At 41.5% G+C, this 23,149-nt stretch overlaps 2 protein-coding genes across 4 annotated transcripts in view; one reads left to right on the forward strand and one right to left on the reverse strand.

The window, feature by feature from the left end:
- The window catches only part of ZDHHC3 (zinc finger DHHC-type palmitoyltransferase 3), a 73,729-nt gene extending 68,590 nt beyond the window's left edge, over positions 1 to 5,139 (reverse strand). For 2 of the 3 annotated variants that reach the window (XM_069088335.1, XM_069088338.1), the window contains exon 1: positions 5,000 to 5,139. The gene's annotated coding sequence lies outside the window, so the exon portion shown is untranslated. Of the gene's footprint in view, positions 1 to 2,349; positions 2,661 to 4,999 lie in introns of those variants that run through there. The other variant, XM_069088336.1, reaches the window with a different exon arrangement.
- Positions 5,107 to 23,149, forward strand: part of EXOSC7 (exosome component 7) — a 42,889-nt gene continuing 24,846 nt past the window's right edge. The window contains exons 1-3 of the mRNA XM_069088339.1: positions 5,107 to 5,282; positions 17,108 to 17,209; positions 18,264 to 18,358. Of these exons, the coding sequence (XP_068944440.1) occupies positions 5,226 to 5,282; positions 17,108 to 17,209; positions 18,264 to 18,358 (254 nt within the window). The 5' untranslated portion in view covers positions 5,107 to 5,225. The remainder of the gene's footprint in view (positions 5,283 to 17,107; positions 17,210 to 18,263; positions 18,359 to 23,149) is intronic.

Below are 23,149 nucleotides of genomic sequence, written 5' to 3' on the forward strand. Positions count from 1 at the left end.
TCAGACTATGACAAAGTACCCAATTAATTATGCTGATTTTTTCCCCTCTTTTAAAAAACACCATTTGTTATATGGGATGGCTCTCTGGAAAGGGAAAGGATACCAGGGATAAATGAGATTGTGTGTATGCACACGCACACACATATGTATATATAAATGTGTGTGTGTATATATATTTATATAAAAACCAAACCATAAGATATCAATAAAAACTTAATAAAAAGCAGTAACAACAAAGCATCAGTTAGAAGCAGGGTAAAGCATGTCATCAAAGAAATGTATGATGAAAAAAGGTGAGTTGGTCACATGGTGGGACTAAGGAATAAGCCCCTTGGTCTGAATCCCAACTGGGGAACCTATTAATTGACCTTAGGCAAATCATTTATGCTGCTGAAGCATTAGTTTCTTCATCTGTAAAAACAGTAATAATGAACTAGGTGACTTCTATGGTTCCTTCCTGCTCTAAATCAACATTTGTAGCTATAAGAGAGTTCAAGGAAGGTCCCTATAATGTAAGGTGGACTCCCAGCGACAAACTTATGTGTATGTGAAGGGCAGGCAGGGGTGGCAACAGTCTGCACAAGTGGAAGAAAAAGCCAAGGATACGGTCATGGATTCATTGAAGTAAATCCAAGAAACTGTTGTAAAATGTCAACATTTGAGATCGTTTGATCAAGCTGCCTAGCAAGTACTATATTATATTCTTTTGGTGGCCTATATATTTTAGGCATAATCATAATATCCTAAAAGATTTCCTCTCCATCAGTGGGGTCAAACAACTAGAAACAGGGACCACTAAACTATATATGAGGATCCCTGTGGGCCATATATGTCTTTACTGTATCTTTAGTTTAATGATGTATTTAATATTTTCCAATTACATCTTAATTTTGGTTCAGGCTATATGTGGGGAGTGCTTTGGGCTGCATGAGCCTACATACGGTATTTGACACCTCTGCTCTTAAACAGAGGCTTTTTACCTCTTTTTGGGTCTGTCAGTCTGGTGAAGTGTACGGCCCCTTAGTCAGAATGTTTTTAATACAGAAAATAGAATACACAGCATTACAAAGGAAACCAATTATACTATAATGCAGTTATCAAAATATATATATTTTTTAAAAGTGTGAGTTCAGGTTAAGAATGTGTCTGCCTAAAGATGAGTCTCTAAATGCATTCCTCTCTCACTATGTGCCATTTCTTGGGTTGGCCTTTTCTTCCCATCTATAATCCCGCAGATATCCCAGCTATAAAAATCTTACTTTCAGACATCTCCACTTCCTCTGTACTAAATATCCATCTTCTGTACCTAAAATCCAGCATCATGTCACCCCAACCATGCAAGTTTTCTTTAGTCTTTCAATGTGACATACCTCTATAAAAACCTACCCTGCACACCTGCAGGCCTTAGAGATGACCTTCCCTTTGTCGACTATTTCTTACTTATCCTGTATTTACCTTTTTTCTATATAGTCAGTTGAGTGCTATCTCCCCCATCAGACTTTGATGTCCTCGAGGACAGGGACTGTCTTTTGCCGTTCTGTTCCCCCCCTCTCAGTATAGCACCTGGCACATAGTAGGCACCTAATAAATGCTTATCAACAGACCAGCTGATCTACTCTCACTAACTCATTTCACAGATGAGGAAACTCAACCACAGTGAAGTTAAGGAACTTGCAGCAAAGGTCACATCACTGGAAGTAGTGCTGCCTGGATTGAATTTCAGGTCATTTGACTACAAAATCAATACTCTCAGGGGCACCTACCTGCATGGCCACTCTGTATGGGAGGAACAGGGAGAATGATACCATCTCCCTCCTCTTCCAGTAGCACAAAGGTTTAGATAGTAAAGAATGATGTGTCTTTTACCTCAGTTCAGTGATACAGAGCCTTGTAGATACTCAAATATTAACAAATAAAAAAATTTACTGAGTGTTGAGGAGAAGGGGGGGGGTTCTCAGCATCCTGTGATAAAATGCTTTCACAGGTGATTAAAAATGTCAAGATGGCAGTACACAGGCACCAGGTATTTTATTGGGGAGCATTCCATACTGAAGAAGTTTGAGGAAAAGGGTCATTTTATTTTGGAGAAAAAAGGGGATTCCTTGAGAGTATGAGTTATTAAAACTGAACTCTTTTTCTATAATAGATCTTTAAAATCCACATTTCCTTTGACAGATATCTTTTAAAAATTCTTCTGTCCAGTCCTGATTACTAAGGAAAATGAAAGGGTGACCCCAGTCTTACCTGCAGGTATTACACATTTAAAACACGGTGCCTGCCTCAATCACCCACCACAGCAAAGCCAGGCCTTACTTTTCCTTGGGCTGATGCCTAAAGCTCACCACCTACCCAGAGAAATGCTGGAAGTAAGAGGCCTGGCTGGTTAGTGGTGATGGCTCCTGCTGCTACTGGACCTTCTCAGTCTCTCTTTGCCCCGGCGCTGGGTCCTCAGAAGTTCCCGCCTCAACATTCCTTCTGCAGCCCTCCCTCTGAAGATAGGCAAGCACCAAGCTTTCAGGAAGCACTGCTGGTGCCCTCCATGTGGCACACAGTCCAACCAGATTTGATTTGCCCCCCACAGCCTTCCCCTGCCTCCAAGCAGACCATGGGCAGCGTGTCTATCAGGAAGGGCTCTTCCACTCCCAGCTGTCTCCTCCCACTACCAGTTGGCTTACAGAAAGACCAGGAAGTGAGCTGCAAGCAATGGTAGTATTCCCCAGTTCCTTCCACAAACCATCCTCCCCTAAAATCTCTGAACCAAAGCAGAGAACATCTCCACACATCTTATCAGATTTAGATGGTGAGAAGGGAAGAGAGAAGGGAAGCAGAGTCAAAGCATGGGGGATGGGGAAGGAAGCCTGGGCAGAAGAGTTTCAGGTGGAGGGGGAATATTCATTACTCAGTCTCAGAAGCGCAGAGTTGGAAGGGACTTTGGAGGCCCCTATCATTCTACTAGTAAAGAAAAATTCCCTGCATAACACACTGATCATCCAGCCTTGGCTTTAAGACCTTCCCATTCTACCTTCAGAGATTTAATTGTTGGGGTATTTTTCCTTACACAGAACCTAAACCAGCTTCTCTGCAACCCCCACCCCATCCTTCCCATCCCCAGTTCTGTGCTCTTCCACCCTAGAGCCCGTCAGCTGAAGATGGCCATCATAGTGCTCCCATCCTCTCTGGAGACCATCTTGTCAATGCCCTTCTTAAAAGGTGGCACCCCAAAGAGAACATAAGATCTCAACATGATGTGATGAGGGAATAAAACCATGGACAAGCACCTCCCTAGTTTTGGACACTGTCCCTCTTAATGTAGACCAATATGGCATTAGCTGTTTTGGTCAATACATATGACACTATTAACTCACATTAAGCTTTGCTGTTGTTGTAATTAGCTATTTGTGTCGTTTACAAACTTGATAAGTTTATCTTTATCCAAGTCACTGACTTCAAAAAGTTCAAATAGTACGAGATGAAGGAGGCAGTGCTGCACAGTGGAACGAGGACTGCACTTGAAGTGAGAGGCCCTGGGTCCAACTCATATTTGCTACTTGCTACCTGTGTGACCCTGAACAAAACCCTTAACCTCTCTGGGCACCTGTAAAGGGAGGGGGCTGATTAAATGACTTCTGAGGTTGCAACTAATTCTAAATCTATGATCTATGATCCTACCATCTCTGGGAACTCCACTAATGACTTCCATCTACCCAACAGACTTTTATTCAGAATTTGCAACATGCAAAGTATTCTGTCAGGCAATGAAAAACAAATCACCTACATAAAGGTTTAAAAAGGCTTTCAACTCAATAATCATGGGAGATAGATCTGTATTATTATTCCCACTTTATAGATGAGGGATCCAATTTTGAGAAAGGTTAAGTGATTTGCTCATGGTCACACAACCAACAAGTCAGACTAGTTCAGAGATCTGAATCTCCTCAAAGTCCAGAATCCTTTCGACTTCGAGGGGAGGTGAAGGAAGGGAGGAGGGGAGCAAGGACCGGGGCAGGAGAGTGTGGGGTAAGGGGAGCAGAAAAGCAGAGCAGAAAGGGGAACCAGGAGACGGGGCAGGCAAAAGACGAGCAAGGGGAGAGACAGAGGGCGATAGGGGATAGGGAAGCAGCAAGTAGAACGGGAGCAAGGGGAAGGGCAGAGAGAGGAGTGAGAGGATGGAGAAAGTGGAAGAGGATCCAAGAGGTGATAGGGGAGGAGCATGGGGTGAGAGTGGAAAGAGCAAAGGCAAGGGCACAGGATGATAATGGAGAGGGGGAGGGGGAAAAGGGAACAAAGGAAGGTGTAGGGGGTAATAGAGGAGAGGGAGGGGCAAAGGGGAGCAAAGAGAGGCGCAGGGGGTAATAGGCAAGCAAGGGCAGGGGCGGAGGAACGAGTGACGAGGGGGAGGGGGAGGGGCAGGAGGGAAGAGGAGGCGTGGGAGGGGGGGGCAGGGGGTAACAGGGGAGCAAAGGGGGGGGGAGGGGGGGCAGGGGGTAACAGGGGAGCAAAGGGAGAGACGGGGGGTAATAGGCAAGCAAGTGCAGGGGCGGAGGAACGGGTGACGATGGGGAGGGTGAGAGGCAGGAGGGTAATAGAGAAGCGGGGAGGAGAAGTGATAAGGAGAGGGGGAGGGGCAGCAGGTGGCAAGAGAGCAGGGGGGAAAGGGCAGCAGAAGAGGAGTGCCGGACAAGAAGGCAGCAAAAGTGGGACGAAAACACCCAGGGGACGGGGGAGAGCGGGAAGGGGTGAATGGGGCAAGGGGAACACGCAGCCCCCGAGGCGGCGGCGGCTCCCTCCGGCTGATTTCGTCCAACTCCAGCTCGGAGCGGAGGGAGGGCGCCCAGGAAGAGCTTTCCCGGCCGGCCGGCAGGTGCCCAGGCCGCCCTCTTGCCTTCGGTCCGTCCCCAACTGTCCCCCGGCGCTGCCGCCGCCGCCCCCTGCCCTCCCGTCCTCGTTCTGGGGGCCGCGGCCGCTCCCGTGCTCGGGGGCCGCGGCTCCTGGGACTCACCCAGACTCCGGGGCGGGGCGCAGTATCAGCCCATCGGGCTCCCAGGCAGGCGGCGGCGGCGGCAGGAGCGGCCGCCGCTCGCTGATGACGCAGGGGGAGCGGTCCCCGAGGCCCGGCGCGGGAGGATGACGCCACAGTCGTGCGGGGAGCGCGACGTCCGGAGCGGCGCCGAGGCTGGGGGTTCAGAGGCGGCGGCGACGGCCGAAGCGCGGCCGGACGGGGTATCATGGCGTCCGTGGCGCTGAGCGAGGCGGAAAAAGTTTACATCGTGCACGGCGTGCAGGTAACGAGCCAGGAGAGGAGGCGAAGCCCGGACCCCCTCCCGCTGCGGCCGCGGCCCCCGGAGCGCTCCCCCTCAGCCTTCCCACACGCCCCCAATGCGCGTGCGCCCCTGCTCCCCCCCCTCCCCCTGGTCGCCGCTCAGCGGCTCTGCGCGCGCACGTGGGGGCCTGGGGTGGGCGATTCCAGAGTTAGGGGGAGGGACCTCAGCCTCATCTTTCTTGCTAGTGGGGAAACTGAGACCTCAGGAGGAGGGAAAGTGCCTGGCCCCAGGCCTCATTGAGTTAATTAAGTTCCGAGGATTGTGGTGAGTGTCCAATGAGATGAGGTTTGTAAAGCTCCTTGTAAATGTCAGGACGTGTTAGTGTTACCCAGAGTCCTTCAGGCAGCAGAGAATTGGAACCCAGGTCCTCAGCCTCTGGGTCAGATAAGCCGCTTTTGTCTGTTAAAGCTCTTCCTCTGGCCCCGGGCGCCCCGTGCCAGGTGGACCCAGCGCTTGGCTGGCATCCTAATGCTACATTGTAGCTGGACAGGAATCCTGATATTACATTGTAGCTGGGCGCGACGTAGGAGTCCAGAGGCCGGCGCTTTCTGTGACTCCCCGGAACTGTGGTTTTTACCCTAGGCTAAGAGACCCACGGAGCACCTTTCATTAGCCCCAAAGGTTGCCTTGGTTAGCCTCTCTCTTCAGTACCCATAGATTTCCCAGATCTAGGACCGAAGGAACCGCAGAGGTACCTGTTAGAAGTAGGGGAGGAATTGTAGCCCCAGAAAGGGAAAGTAATATATTAGTCATCCTTGCCTCTTTACCTTCCAGGATAGTAGATGATGGACTCTTTGTTAGAGTTCTTTAAAAAAAAAAAAACACTTCCATAGGTGGGTGAGATGCTGATGTGAAAAAGATTTCACAATTGGTAGAACTGCTTTGGAAGTTAATACAGAGGTGAGTTTTATCCCCAGGATTTGGACGGATGGACAGAGACACACTCACACCCTCTCTCGTGCTCTGGCACTCGCGCTGTGGTGTCGTTTATTTGGCCAGAAAGTTGCCAGGGACGTCCCTTCCTCCACCCCCTCACCCCCCCAAAACAGAAAACGACAGCAAAACGTAAATCTTTCTCTGTTGTCAGACTTCCTCATTCTTCATTATCCCAGGCCATTGCCACACTCAATTGCCTCCTTTTCTCTCTATTGCCCTTCTCTCCCCTCCTCAATATAACCCTACTTAAATCGGTCCCAGATGGTTGCTGTTGCCTGCCCAGATCATTAATGTTTTATTGGCTAGGATCATTAGTCCTCTCCTTTGTAGATTAATGCAAATTTGTTTTTCGTTGTTCCTCTCTGCCTTCTCCATTATCTCTGTTTTATAGCTGAGGAAACTGAAGTGCACAGTAGCAATTTACCCTTTGGTTGAATTTTAAGCCTGCGGGTAATAGAAAGAGCTCCTTTTTTTTAATCTCTAGTTTATCCAGCGGAACCACATGCATTCTCCCTGGGAATCTGGGGAAGTGGAAAGGAGAGCTATTAATAAACCTCTGCTAAACAAATCACCTGGGTCTTCCCTGGCAGCTCTTTGCATGTGCTGCATTTAGACTTTCTCCACAAAAGGAGGCTTTTCACTACAACAGGTTTGGTTGGTTGTGTCTGAGATTATATCTATTTATTTTCCTTTCTTCCTTTCACCACCACCACCGCCACCACTGGAGTTTAGTCATCTTGGGTCAGATGTCCACTCTACATTTCAGTATTTTGTCTCAGACATTGTCAACTAGGCCATAGGGTGTTAAGAAAAAAAAAGAGCTTGTTAATCCTCCATGGTTTATCCTTTGCTGTCTCTCTAGTCATGACAAAAACATATCCCCTAATTCTGTGGTGGCTATTTTTGATGACCTTGGCTGTAGAACAACATTTCTACAAGCTATATATATTGCATGGAACCCTAATGTGCTACATGATGGGGACAGAAGTTCCATGAGAGAATTTTGGTGCTAATTATACTTCTCTAAAACATTGAATGTGAAATTGTCTTTACAAAAAATTAAATACAGCACCTTTCAGTATGAAAATAGGGTTAATTTTCTCTCCAGCTCCAAAATTTCTTTACCTCCCCACTCCATTTTATTTAAAAGTTTAAAAATTGAGGTTGCTAGGTGGTGCAGTGAATAAGAGCACTGGCCCTGGAGTCAGGAGGACCTAAGTTCAAATCTGACCTCAGACATTTAATACTTACTAGCCATGTGACCTTGGGCAAGTCATTTAACCCCAATTGCCCTCCAAAAAGAAAAAAAAAGTTTAAAAATTTCTTTGTAAGGGAAGTTTTGGAAAGTTGTTTTGAGGTGTTTTTTGGGGGGTAGGGGGAGGCAAATGGGATTAAGTAATTTGCCCAGGGCCACACAGTGTCTGAGGCCAAATGTGAGTTCAGGTTCTCCTGACTCCAGGGCCAGTGCTCTATCCACTGCTCTACCTAGCTGCCCCTGGGAAGTATTTTTTAAAAGTTTCACTAATACTTTGTGTTTTAATACTGTCACTTCCTTATATAACATTACCCTCGTTCCTCTTTTGTAACCCCAAAATAATCCACTTCTACAAAATCAAACAATATAGGATTTGCATCTGATGGTGTATGCAACATATGCACTTCTCCTCCATTATCTCTTCCTAATGGGCAGGGAAGTATGTTCCATTGTCTGTCTTCTGGTTGCAGCATTTAATCTTTTGCTGTGTGTTAGAGTAGTCATTGTGTATATGTCAAAGTCACAGAATTTGGAAAGAACCTCAGTGGCCATCTAGGCCAACTGAAATCTGATCAGTTCTTTTCCTGATTTTGCTTTGTTCGGCCCTCATTAGGTCACTTTGGCAAACATTTGTTAAGGGCCTACTGTGTGCCAAGTGCTAGAGATACCAAGACAGCAACAAAACAGTCCCTGACGACCAAATAGCTTAAATTCTACTAGAGGGAAACAACATAGACATGGATAAGTAAAGAAAAAAGCATGTTTTTGGTGGGGAGAGGGCAGAGAGCACCACAAGTAAGGAAGGTCCATCACTCACTACACTAAAGGCTTCCAAAAGGCTGAGCATTCTCAGCATTGTAATCAGCCTGGGCAGCGGCACGGAGGTAAAGACAGTGTGTCATGTACAAGACATCTCAAGGAGGCTGTTTTGGCTGGAATATAGAGTACATGTAAGGTAGGAATAAGAAATCAGTCTGGAAGGTTGGAGCCAGATTGTGAAGGACATTAAATGCCAGACCAAAAAGGTGGTGGGGGTGGTTTTAATCTTGGAGCCTCTTAAGTAGGGAAATGCCATGGACAAGACCTATATTTTGCCACTGACACTTGTGGCAGCTTTGTGGAGGATCGGTTGGAGAGGGGAGAGACTGGAGTCAGGAAGACCCTTAGGAGGCTTTTGCAAGAGTCCAGAGCAGAGGTGATGATCGTGAGGGGCTGTTTGAGTTGGCCTTTCAGAGATCATAGAGATGTAATTGGCCAGATTTGATAACTTCAGAAGGAGAATGAGGAAGAACAAAGAAGAGTTAAGGGGGATTCTTGAGTTAGTGAGAGCACTGAGAGAAAGAGTGTAGAGAAGGAAGAGGGCCCAAGACAACCCTGGAGTTAGGACGTAGGAGGAGATCCAGCACTGTGTGCATCTTATATTTCTTTGAATTTCTCTTTTTTTGTCATTTCTCATGTCAGAATTTCATTACGTTCTTAGACCATTTTTTCAGCTGTTCCCCAGTTGATGAACACTTAACATTGTAATTTGTTTCCATTTTTTTTTTGCTTTATACAAAATGCTACTGTGACTATTTTGGTGTATATACTTAGCCTTTCTTTCTGTCTTTTATTTATTGGGGAGTGTTCCTCCATCATGAGATTATTGGGTATCAACAGTCTGGGAACTTTTACATGACTCCACATTGTTTTGAAATGTTGGATCAGTGTCCCTCCATGATGTCGTGTGTATGTCAGTGATCTAGGAAGAAAAGGCAGGTGATGTCCTAGCTCTAGAGTCAGAGGACCTAGGTTCAAATTCTGCCTCTAATATTTTCTACTTATGTGACCCTTTAGGCAAGACTTTTAACCTCTAGGTCCCGGGAGTCACTAACCTCTAAAATGAGGAGATTGGATTAGATGGCTTCTCAGATTCCCTCAAACTTCATATCCAACACCCAGTGATCCTGTAAATGTTAACTAGTTCCAGCATTCTTAGGTCCCATTTGTTATATTTAAACCCCAATTCAAGCCAATCTGCAGCAAGGCATCCTGGGGGGTGGCATGAGGCAGGCAGGTCAAACTACCACCACTGTCACCACCTTCCCTCATATCTTCTTGGAGGTAGCCCAGATCCTTCACCCCAGAGCTCCTGGAATAGAAGCATTCCTGGATGATAGGCCCTTTTTCTAACCTGACCCCTGAAGCTGTTATGCAAGGGAGCAAACTTTGTGGGGAAGGGATCTGCCATCCCCATCACCCATGGCAGGTAGGGCCAAGAACTACCCAAACAGCAGGGCCTTCTACACTACCTGCCCTACTTCCAGCCCCCACCAAAAGCCACTGTCCAGAAGAGCAAGCTTTGTGGAGATGCAGAGGCTGCTGTAGACTTAGGAAGTTCATGCTCATGAAGGCCTGGCACAACCAAGTGATTCAATAGAACCAACATGGCGTTACCAGTGGAGATGCCATTGCATTGTGCCCTGTTATTATACTCTAAGGATCACTAGGTTCTTTTCTTACAATATACAGCCGAAACCTCCTGGCTGTTGTCTCCTCTCCCCCCCCCCCAAATTAGAATGTGGTATCCTTTTCTGTTTCTTTCCCCAGGGCTTATTAGTACTGTGCTCTCTGCATAGTGACCACTTAATCAATGCTTTGTCATTCGTTCCATGGCCAAATAGTTTTGAAAAATCTGAGTATATTGTCAAAGACTTTCAGAAGCTATTTGTGTCCCTATATTAGAGCAGTTTTTAATAGGACCTCTATGTGGAAATAACTAGTTAGTTGAATTAGAATTACTATATAATATAATATTTAGGGCACCTAGGTGGCTCACTATAGTGAGCAGGGCCTGGATTCAGGAGGCTCCTCTTCCTGAATTCAAATCCAGCCTGACACTTAATAGCTGTTCAACTCTAAGCAACCACTCTGGTATCTTTGCCAAGAAAACTCCAGGTGTGTCAGAAAGAGTTGGACATGACTGAAAAATAACTGAACAACAAAAATAATATATATGAAGTAACAAAGCTGTCTCTATTCTGTAATTTAGACTTCTTACTAAATTTAGATCAATCTCTCCCCAGCTGAACCAAATTAGTACAGTTTTGCTGCTGCTTGTGTTCATCATTTCCTTTTTCATTGATCTCAGGAAAAGTTTCATTTCTTGTATCATTTGTATAATTCATGTTGGATTGTAGTAGCTTTCCACCAGAGGGTATGGGAAAGCTCCCTCTAAATCCCCAGCTACATTTTTCCTTTTTCCTGGAGCACAGCCATATTCTTTATTTTCTCCCCCTCACTAAGTTGGATGGGTTTGTTTGTTTTTTACCCTGAATCATCCCTTTCTACCTTGAAAGAATTGCCAAGTTATTAAGTACTTCAAACTCTATCATCCTGAGGGGGCATGAAATTGGAAGAAAAATAGAAACATCTGTAAAGATTTTTATAATTTCTTTTCTTCATCAGTGACAGTGAAACCAACCAGTTTGAACTTATATTATTCTTCAATGTGCTGCCAAAATGATGGTAAAGAAAACAAAGATGGGGAAATCAGCCAAGGTAGACCACTAAATATACAATGAGGGGAGGAGATATTGGAGGTGACACAATTTAGGGGGCACTGAGGGATCAGCTCTGAAGTTCTTTGAAAGAGGTGAGGATACCAAACACTTAGGGGGAGGTGGATGGGGGGGGTGTAATTAGCATTAACCTAATAGCAATAACAACTGATCCAGATGTCTATTTTGTCATCTCTATAAAATTGTTTATAAGAATGATCTATACATAGTCAGTGAGGGCACCCAAGAAGAAAGTATACGAAAGGAACAGGCAACCTTTTGCAACCAATATTCTGTAACATTTGATATTTAAGAGTTACCAAGTTGGCTAAAAAGTTTAGAGAATAAATTATCCCAATGTTCTTAACTGTTTTTTGACTAATTTTTATAAAAAAGCATTTGACTCTGTAGAGCAAAATGTTGTCTTAAACCAAGGGCTCTTTACCTGGGATCCATGAAATTAAACAATAGATACCTAGATATAGCTATCTAAATAACTGTTTGAGTATAACTGGTTTCTTTTATAATCCTATGTATTTTATTTTCTGTATTTAAAAACATTTTGAGAAGGGACCCATACCCATCTCCAGACTTCCAAAGAGATCCATGACACAAAAGAGGTTAAGAACTCTGACCTTTTAAAGGTTTTCTTCCAATAAGGTATCAATAAGATACAAAAGCTTCCAGATGTGTCAGAATCATTCAGGGTAACTCAGAAGCTATAACGACAGAGGTAACTTTGTTCAGTTCACTGTTAATACCATGTGAGTAAGTAAAACAGGAAGGTGTATGTTTGCCAAAGATATTTTGCATCATAGAGGGCATTTAGCAAGAAAACCAAGAGATATAGCCTCAAACGGTGGTTGAGGTCTTCCAGATGTTCCTGTTTAGAGATAACATGCTGATTCCATCAACCCATGGAACACAGTAGAGCCTCCCAAGTGAGATATATAATCCAGGGGTGGGGAACCTGTGTACTTGGGACCACTTGTGGCCCTCTAGGTCCTTAAGTGCAGCCCTTTGACTGAGTCCAAACTTCACAGAACAAATCCTTTTATTAAAGGACCTCAAGGCCCCAGGTTCCCCAGCCCTGATAATCTCTCAAGAGTTTGGTAACTGTATAGGAAAAATGTTGAAGTGGATGAAAAATGCTTATTGCCCAGACATTGCAATTGGATGGACTACCCATATCACCTACACTACCTTGTATGTTAGGTATGTTTTTATGGGTATATGTTTTGTCTCCTCAAGTAGATTATAAACTCCTGGTTGAGGAGAGGGGCCATGTCTTAAATTTTTTTGTAGTCTATGACCAGAGATACAAAAGCTAAAAAAAAAGCCTAAACAGTTTTGCCAGTTATCATTTTCCAGGGCCTTCTAATTCTGTGGGTTTATAGATGTTCAGTTTGTTGAAAGAAAGTTTGGTGTTAGAATTGCTATGTTTACTTCAGTATAGTCAAAGCAAAATTATCTAGAAACAAGGTTTATCCTCAAAATTAGGGGCACAGTGAGTGCTTAGCTTACTGTCATTCTTTAAAACCAGTATTGAATTTATGAAGCACAGCCCCAATTTGTTTGTGTATATTAAAGAAACAGGATGGTTCTAAAATTAGGGTGCTTCTTTTAAAATCAGATCTTAATCTGCACTTCAAAGTTAATATCTTAAATCATGTAATGTGCCTTAATGTGGATGTCAGAGAGTGCAGTCATGTGTCTTATTAAGCTGCTTTAATCCAGTAAAATTGTGTTCAAAGGCCTCAGGGCAATATTTGAATTTCTGGAACATAGGATTTATCACTTTATGTATCTTGTTTGGTTTGCTAGGTATATACTTTTTGATATTATGTGTTATTACTCCCATCATAGAATCTTTTTTTCCCCTACTTATATACTTTTCCCCCGATTATCAAGCTTTTTTTTTTCTCTCTTCCCATTTCTATTCCCCACTGGTGGAGGTGGAGGCGGGGGAAGCCTGGTAATATAATATTTTAATTGTTGCATAAGCATAGTCAAGCAAAACAAATTCCCACTTTGCTCACATCCAGAAATAGGCTTTGAATTTTTCATCATCAGTCCTCTGGAATCCGTCTGTAAACATTTAGTAAGCACCTACTATGTGCTAGGCCCTGGGAATACAAAGAAAGGTAAAAATAGTTCTTCCTTTCAAGGAGCTTACAGTAGAATGAGGGAGACAACATAAAAACAGCTATGCATAGGCAAGATCTGTATGGGATAAATTGGAAATAATGAAGAGGGAATCTTCAATATTGAGAGGCTTAGGAATGGCGTCTTCTACGAGATGAGAGTTTTAGCTGAGGCATTAAAGTAGCCAGGAGGCAGAGATGAGAAGGGAAGAGCTTTTGAGAACTGAGAGACTGCCAGTGAATGTGCTTGGAGTCTGGAAAGTGGGTCTTGTTGGAGGAATAGAAGGGAGAGCAGTGTCACCATGGTGAAGAGTGCGGAGCTTTGGGTGCGGTATAAAGAGGACTGGAAAGGTGTGGGTGTGTGTGTGGGGGGGGCAGGTTGTGAAGGGCTTGGAATGCCACACAGGGGCTGTTCTGTTTGATCCTGGAGTGAATGGGGAGCTGTTGCAGTTGAGCAGATAGGTGAGTGACACAGTTGGATCTGCACTTTAGGAAGCTTAGGGTGGACTGAAAGTGAAGGGAGATTTGAGGTAGAGAGTGTGACTAAGGTCTGATCATTGTGCTGATGAGCTCAGTGGTCATTTCTTTTTGGTCAGCTGTGTCAGTCTTAGGAGTGTCACATGGAAGGTCAGAGTTGTTCTAATTTGCATTTCTCTATTAGTGATTTAGAAAAATTTTTCATACGGCTTTTGATATCTTGCATTTGTTTCTTAGAAAACTAACTTGTATTCCAAAGGACTCATGATGGAAAATGCCATCCACATCCAGAGAAAGAACTACGGAGTCAGAATGCAGAGTGAAACAGACTACTTCTTTTTTTGTTTTGTTTTTTTTCTTTCTCATGCTTCCTCCCATTTGTCATAATTCTTCTATACAACATGACTAATATGAAAATATGTTTAATAGGAATGTATATGTGGAGCCTATATCAGATTGCATGCCATCTTGGGGAGAGGGGAGGAGAGAAAGGGGGAGAAAATTTAAAACTTATGGAAGTGAATGTTGAAAACTTAAAAATAACTAAGCAAAAAAAAAAAAAGGAAACTACTTCATATCCTTCAACCATTTATTTATCAGTTAGGCAATAGTTATACATTTGAATGAGCTTCTTGTATATCTTGGAAAGGAGTGACACCTTTATCAGAGAAACTTGGCTGTAGAGATATTTTCCAAGTTAACTTTTAATCCTAACTTAATTGGATTGTTTGTGGAAAAATTCTGTCTCATCAAAATTGTCGATTTCTGTGTTCCTTTTCATCCCCTTGTTTGGTTATGAACTCTTCTCCTAGTCGTAGGGCTGAAAGATTTTTTTTTGTTGCGCTTTTTGGAGGGGGGAGGGCAGGCATTTGGGGTTAAGTGACTTGTCCAAGGTCACACAGCTAGTAAGTGCTAAGTGTCTGAGTATGGATTTGAATTCAGATCCTCCTGACTTCAGGGCTGGTGCTCTATTCACTGTGCCACCTAGGCGCCCCTGAAAGATATTTTTTACCTCGTTCCTCTAATTTGTTTATAATGTGACATTTTACATCAGGTCTCATATCCATTTAGAGCTTATTTTGGTATGTGGTATGACTATTCATCTGTATCTATTTTGTGCAAGATTGCCTTGCTTCCCGGTAGTTTTTGTCAAAAAGTTCTCACCTTGAATAGTTGCAGTTCTCAAGGTTTATTGAATACTGTGTTACTATATTGGCTTGTGCTATTTATTTAATCTTTCCACTGATTGACCTCTCATTTCTTAAACAGTACCAAAATTGTTTTGATTATTGCTTAGTAGTGTAGTTATAATCTGATACTGCTAGGCCCCCTTCCTTCCAACTTTTTTTTTCATGATTTCCTTGAGATTCTAGATATTTTGTCCCTCCTGAAAATTTTTATTTTTATTTTTTATAATTCTGAAAACTTAGTCTTTTGGTTTTAATCTTTTTTTTTTCTTTTAAATCCTTAGGAGGCAAGTGGGTGATTCAGTTGATAAGATTGCAGGACTTGGAGTCAGTAGGAGACTCATCTTGTGTTCAAATCCAGCCTCAGACACTCATTAGCTGTGTGATGCAGGGCAAGTCACTTAACCTTGTTTACCTTAGTTTCCTCAGCTGTAAAATGAACTGGAGAAAGTAATGGCAAACTACTTCAGTATCTTTGCCAAGAAAATCCCAAATGGGGTTGGAGTCGTGGAGTCAGACATGACTGAACAGCAACAAAAATCCTTTGGTAGTTTTATTGGTATGACTCTGAAAAAGTGGCACAGTAGAGAGTGCTGAACTTTCTTGAAGTCAGGGAGGGAGAACCAAGTTCAGATCTGGACTTAGACACTTAGCTGTGTTACCCTGGGCAAGTCACTTAACCTGTCTTCTTCAGTTTCCTCATTTGTAAAATGGGAATAATACTATCTGCCTCCCACTTACCTACCTGTCAGAGGTGCTGTGATGATAAAATATTTGTAAAGCACTTTACAAACCTCATAGCATTATGTAAATGCTAACTATTAACTATAGAATAATAAAATTAATTAATGTGTGTGTTTTTTTTATATTATATCAACCTACTGTGAGGAACTAAAATTTCTACAGTTATTTAGGTCTTGTTTCCCTAAATAAAGTGTTTTGTATTTGCATTCAGTTAGTTCATATGTGTATCTTGGTAGGTGGACTCTCAAGTGTTTTATACATTCTGTATTTTTTAAAATGGAATTTGTCTTTCTTCTTTCTGAAAAGCTGGTGATTTCTGTGAATTTATTTTACATCTCACAAGTTGTCTGAAGTTAAGAGCTGAAAGAGGCCTTGGGGATCATCTAGAGGGTCAGCCTTTTACTGATCATACCCTCCTTGACAGGAGGTTAACAAGCCTCTGCTTCAGTCCCTTCAGGTGACAAGGAGGATCACTACATCTTGAGATTGGCTACTGTTGGACAGCTTAGTGGGTCACGAGGAATGAGTTATTTTTCCTGTGATATCAGAAGTTTTATTATTTTGAGAGACAGGAAATATTAAAAGAAGCCAAGAAAAGGCTCTGGAGGATTTATAGAGAAAAATCAGATGGGTCTCTTATCTCTGCAAAAGTAGAGGAAAAAGACCCGGAGCCATGACTGTAGTCAGATTTGGTTGATAGGTTGGTTAGTTTTGCTGAACTGCTTTTCCCCTCTTTTTATTCATTGTAACATAGATTACTTTTTAGGGAAGGAAAATATTTAGAAATGAAGGTGATATAGAAAACAATGTAATGATGAAAACCTTTTTTAAAAGAAAGCATGGCTGAATTAGGATCTGTATTAGCACAGGGAACAGTAAGCACACCATTGAATTTAAAGATCCATTGATGTCTTAGGGATGATTTTAACCTGAGCTGCGCATGTTCTTTGAACCAGCCTCCACTGTGAGGTGAGCAGCATGGCAGGCAGAGGAAGTTCTATGACTAAGGAATAGAGGAAAGCTAAATTGGCTTATGGGAATCATTGCCTCTTAAGCTCCATAGTCTCACTAGCTATATCATCCTTTCTTGAAGCAAAATCTAAACTTTCTCATTTCATTGGTTTAGGGAAAGGGATAGAAGAAGAGAGGGGTACAATTAATGAAAGAAGTTATCTAGTTGACTTTTTTGTTGACCTCTTTGACAAATCACTTTCATTAGCCTTGTCTAATAAAATTCCTCTGGTAATCGGCTTCCTTCCCCATGGAAGGAAAAAAAAAGAATTCTTTATTTAGCTTACTTAGCTTCAGATACTACCTCAGATAACATGTGAAAATGTTTTTCAAACCATAAAGTGCCAGTTGGTCCAGACCCTTCCTTAAAATGATACTCCAGATTTCCATTTAGCCATCCATAGATATCTGTGTACACATATATCATTTTATTTTGTTTGGTCTAATGTTGTAGCGAAGCTGATTGTATTATTTCATATTGTGGTTATAACAGGAAGACCTCCGGGTAGATGGTCGAGGCTGTGAAGATTACCGCTGTGCTGAAGTAGAAACAGATGTGGTGTCCAACACCAGCGGGTCTGCAAGAGTCAAGCTGGTGAGTAAAATGACATCTGTGATTCTTGTTGAAGGTGCATGGGACTTCAGAGTCATTGCCTTTCCCAGTCATCAGTAGGTATTTCTTGAGGCCCACCAGGTCTCTGGTGTTATCTCCTGATCATAGATCTCATTAAGATGTCTTTCCAGGCTTAGTAGGCACTTCTTCAGACTTCCACTTTAAAATCTTAGCTCTCATTCATTTAATACCTTAAAGTTTGCAAAACATTTTACAGACATCATGTTTCATACAACAAGCCTGAGATATAGGTGCTGTTATTATCTGTATTTTAGAGCTCAAGTGATTTACTCAGGGTGGTTTAACTTCTCCCAGCCTCAGTATTATCATCTGTAAGGTGGGGTTTAAGTGAAATAATCTATACAGAGTACTTTGCAAGCCTTAAAGCACTCCACAAATATTAACTATAATGTTCTTTTTCTTCTGCTCTGTGCTTCAGTACCTCAACACACTGCATTTTACTGCCTTTGTCCTTTTGCTTATATTTTCCCCATACCCAAAATAGATTCCCTCTCTCTTGACCTGTTGATTCCTACTAATTCTTTTTTTTTTTTTTAGGGCAATTGGGGTCAAGTGACTTGCCAAAAGTCACATGGCTAGTAAGTGTGTCAAGTGTCTGAGGCTGGATTTGAACTCAGGTCCTCCTGACTCCAGGGCCAGTGCTCTATTCACTGTGCCACCTAGCCACTCTACCAATTTAAAGTTTAACTCATGCTGCCTCCTTAATGAAACCTTCCCTAATCTGACTCATGAGTAAGACTCTTTCCCTATAGCCTCACATAATACTTTGTTCTAAGGTGTTTATCATGCACTATTGGGAGCCATTGGTGTTTGTGTTTGTGTTATGTCTGCCTATTAGAATTAGTAAGCTCCAAGAGGGCAGGGACTGTGTCTAACCTGAATTTTGTACATCTTCTATCATTAGCATGGTTCTTTAGAGATAATTAATGCCTGTTGAGTGAACAAATAAATATTCTGCTTGCCTTGTGGTCACTTTTACATTCGGGTAATGTACATTTCAAATATATTTTTACAGGGACATACTGATATCCTGGTGGGAGTCAAAGCAGAAATGGGAACACCAAAGTTGGAAAGACCAGATGAAGGCTACTTGGAATTCTTTGTGGACTGGTTAGTACAGTTGGGAAATTTTTAAAAAGATAAAGACCACCATCTAAAAAGACAGATGCAGAAAGTGATCATTTGTTTTCCAGGTCTATAGCTCCTCTGTTAAGCTAGCCATATGATCTTGGTCGGACATACCACTTAACCTTTTTGGGCTTCAGTGTCCTCATCTGTAAAATGGGAATCATATCATGTGTCCTTTCTACCTCATAGAGTTGTTGTGAGCCTCAGATGAAATGATGTATGAAAGGTATTTTGTAAAGTTTAAAACACTGGGCAGCATAGTGTGGTGGACAGGGTATTTGCCCTCAGGATGACCTGGCTTCAAATCCTGCCCCGACCTATTCCACCTTTCTGGGGCTCCATTTCCTCATCTGTTAAATGAAAGGGATGAACTAGATGACCCTGAATCTCTTCTTCTCAGTATAAGAGTTAGCTTTGTCTGGGTACTTTTTTTGGACAAATTTAACATCTCTCTTTCCCACTGTCTCCTCCTCACCCCCACCCCCACTCCCACCCCCACCCCCACCCCAGTAGAATAATTGGGGAGGAAAAAACCAAAACTCTTAAACAAGAAATCTACACAGTTCAGCAAAACAGATTCTGACACTGGCCATGTCTCATTGGATAACTAGAATAATATTTGTAAAGTGCTTAGCATGGGGCCTGGCAGATATCAGGAGCTATAGAAATATTGTTATTATTAATTTTGAGTTCTTCGCCTCTCTGGCATGAGAGTGGGTGCAATCCTAGTTTATCGCTGCGTTAATCAGAGTTCTAAACTTTTTCATAGATTTTTTTCTATAATGTTGTCATTATGATTATACAACTTGTATTTCTAGTTCTGCTCACTTCACTCAGCATCAGAAAGCTCTTCCCACTTTCCTCCAAAACTGCATATCATGGTTTCTCATGACAAATTTTTATTATTTCATTATCCTATTATTATTCCATTATACTCATTCCTTTTCATTATTATTTTACTATTATCCCATCACATCCACATATTATAGTTTGGTTAGCCATTCCCTGATAGGTGGGCACCTTTTCAGTTTCCATGTATTGTTTCTTATGAAAAGAGCTGCTATAAATATTTTTGACCATATGAATTCTTTTTCTTTCTTTCACCTCTTTGGAGTAAAGGCCTAGTAATGGTGTAGCTGAGTCAAAGGTTATGAACAATTTTGTAACTTTGGGGCATAGTTCCAAATTCATTTCCAGAATGACTGAACTAATTTAAGCAATGCAAAAAGTTTTCAAAACAGTTTATTTCTGCAGAGATAGAAGACACTGCCTTACATTTTCATCCTGAGAGGAGAAAAGGAAATTGAATCATTTGAAATACCTTTATTCTTTTACATATAGCATTTCTGGAAGAAACTGGTGAGAGACTATCAGAATCTCATGGCAGATTTTTCAGAGACAAGTGGTAGTTAGTTGTACTGAACAAGTAAAATTTTTTATTTCAGTCTTATGGATAGATAGTTCTCCTAACAGCTTGTTGATTAGCATAGGACTTATGGACAGGACTTCTGTGCTACACCCAAACCCAGGAAGAATGGCCCTGAACTTAAATTGCAATTATTGGGTAATATAAGGATATAGTGAGGATAATTAGAAGATGTTCCTCTTATATTTTGCTGTTTGTCAGCAAATTTAAAGATTAAATGATTAAATCCCCAGTGGTATAGAATCTGTGAAAGGTAGAAAATTAATTGCTTTACTGCCAAACTAACTGCACTATTGCCCTTGCCAACTCTAAGTGTTAAGCACATTCAGCCTGAGGCAAAGAGCTGCTATTCTGTTCACTCGCCCCTTTAATTTTCCTCTTGACTTGGGAATAAAAAGATGACTTGATAGGTCTTTTATCCTAAAACCCTCCTGTTCTCTATGCAGAGGACAAACAGATCCAGCCTTGTTCTACACATGCAGAAATGAAAGGACAGAGGGGAGCTGTATAACTTGATCAGTAAATTAACCATGTCCACGTTCTCCAAATCTTTGGACTAGTATTCCAGGTCCACCAGATTCTGCTCCAGCATGAATGTGGACCATTGTAAGGGCTGCTGCTTGAACTTTTCAAAGTTATCTTTCATCAGTTAGTCCTTTGCAAGACAATGAAGGAACCTACTTAGTGAATGATGAGTTTCCTTAATCAGTTTCAGTGAAATCAGATTGGTGTTTTTGAACCTTAAAAAAAACCAAAAACTTTTTTTAGTCTGAAGGCCTGGTGGGCTAATATATATTACATCTTCAAAAACTCAGGAGGAACAAAGCTCCCAGGAAAAAAATTGTTCAGTTGCCCTTATTATATTTACAGAGATATGGCTTTGAATGGGACAGGCATAGGAATCCATCTCAGGAAACTGATTCTCTTGCTTTAGAACACAGCCTGCTGCCAGAGCAGTATCACTTCATATGGTACTTTCTGGCTTGAAAGATATAGTTATTCCATGGGTTGGTTCCATACATTTATTAGTGAGACTATTTTTTCTTTTTTAAGCTGAGATAGGCATTAATTTAGAATCTCTAAATTGGAATTGTACTTCCATTCTGCAGCTGGCCTTACCATTCCCCTCTTCCTGGTTTTTATTTAGTATATCATTTCCATGGATGTATAAATGTATATCTAAAAATGAATACATTTAGTACATTTATTAGTATATCATATATTTATTTAGTACATTGTTGTCATGGATGGAAGCCTCAATATGGCCACATAATTTTGCCAATAGGATGAAGATATCAGAATTTGATTTACTGGTATAGAAATTGATCGTTAAGCAATGGTTTATAACTTAGTTTTCTATTAAAAATGTTTTTCTGCCAATAGATTCCACAAAACAAGTAATTTTTTTATTTATTAGATTTATATAGCAACTTTCTAAGAGGGCACAAGGGAATGGTCATAGATTTTTGAATAATGAATGTTGTTAAATGGGAAGAATATGAGCAGGAAGAGTTGGATAGATAATGAAAAGGAATAGCAAAATCAGGAAAGAAAAGTACAGATGAGAACATTATTAATATCTTTAACAGACAGGCCTTATTTCCATTTCTTTCAATGCTTCTGCACTGGTTTTTTTTTTTTTTTTTTTTTTTTTTAATCAAATGCTTTATTAACTTCTAGTTTACATCATTCATTTCTGCAAGATTTTGAGTTACAAATTTTCTCCCCGTTTTTCACCTACCCACCACCCCAAAATATCCCCTCCTCCAATCTGCTCTCTCCCATATCTCCTCCCATACCCCCTCCAACTTTCTAGTAGGGCGTGGTGGATCTCTATGCCCCAGTGCCTGTATATCTTATTTCTCAGTTACATGTAAAATAATATTAATAATAGTATATATAGATATGTATTTAAACATTTTATTTTAGAACTTTGAATTCCAGATTCATTCCCTTCTTCCCTTGTCACCGACCCTTACTGGGAAGATAAGCAATTCAGTATAGATTGTACATGTTTAACTATGCAAAACATTTCCATAGTGGATATATTGCAAAAGACTGACTATATTTCCCTCCCTCCTATCCCACCTCCCACTTATTCTATTCTCTACTTTGAACCTGTTCCTCTTCAAAAATGGGTGCTTCCAACTTCCCCCCACCCAGCCTGCCCTCCCTCCCATCATCCCCCTTCTCATTCCCTTCTCCCCTACTCTCCTGTAGGGTGAGATACCCTATTTAGCGTGTATGTCATTCCCTCCCTAAGCCAAATTCAATGAGAATAAGATTGATACATACCCTTTTGCCTTCCTGTTCTTCCCCTCCCTTTGTAACCATTTTCCCTCACCTCTTCTATGTGAGATAGTTTACCCCATTCTGTCTCTCCCCATCTCCTCTCATTATATTCCTCTTTTACCTCTTAAATTCACCTTTTAAGTATCATCCCTCCCTATTAAATTGGTCCTGTGCCCTCTATCTATGTATACCTATACACATATATACACACATTCACATATGTATTCATACGCCCATATACCCTCCTATATAGACATATATATATATATATATATGTATGTGTGTGTGTGTATGTACATTTCTATTCCCTTCAACTGTGCTCATACTGAGAAAAGTTTTATAAGTTACAATTGTTTTTCCATGTAGGGATGTATATAATTCAACTCTGATATGTTCCTTATGATTTCTTTTCCCTGTTTACCTTCTCATGCTTCTTGTATCAGAATGTCAAATTTTCTATTCAACTCTGGTTTTTTCATCAAGAATGCTTGAAAGTCCTCTATTCCACTGAATGACCATATTTTCCCCTGAAACATGATACTCAGTTTTGCTAGGTAGGTGATTCTTAGTTTTAATCCCAGCTCCTTTGCCATCTGAAATATCATATTCCAAGCCCTTCGATCCCTCAGTGTAGAAGCTGCCAGATACTGGGTTATCCTGATTGTGTTTCCACAATATTCAAATTGTTTCTTCCTGGATGCTTGTAATATTTTCTCCTTGATCTGGGAATTCTGGAACCTGGCTATAATATTTCTAGGAGTTTTCTTTTTGGGATCTTTTTCGGGAGGTGATTGGTAGATTCTTTCAACTTCTATTTTGCCCTCTGGTCCTAAAACATCAGTGCAATTTTCCATGAGGATTTCTTGAAGGATGATGTCTAGGTTCTTTTTTGATCATGGCTTTCAGGTAGTCCGATAATTTTAAAATTATCTCTCCTAGATCTATTTTCCAGGTCAGTGGTTTTCCCAATGAGATATTTCACATTACCTTCTATTTTTTCATTTGTTTGGATCTGTTTAATAGTATCTTGATTTCTCATAAAGTCACTAACTTCC

Source organism: Petaurus breviceps, unplaced genomic scaffold (assembly GCF_028583685.1).
Source record: "Petaurus breviceps papuanus isolate PSGF00001 unplaced genomic scaffold, PetGlider_PUasm1.0 185, whole genome shotgun sequence".
Classification (NCBI taxonomy): Eukaryota; Metazoa; Chordata; class Mammalia; order Diprotodontia; family Petauridae; genus Petaurus; species Petaurus breviceps.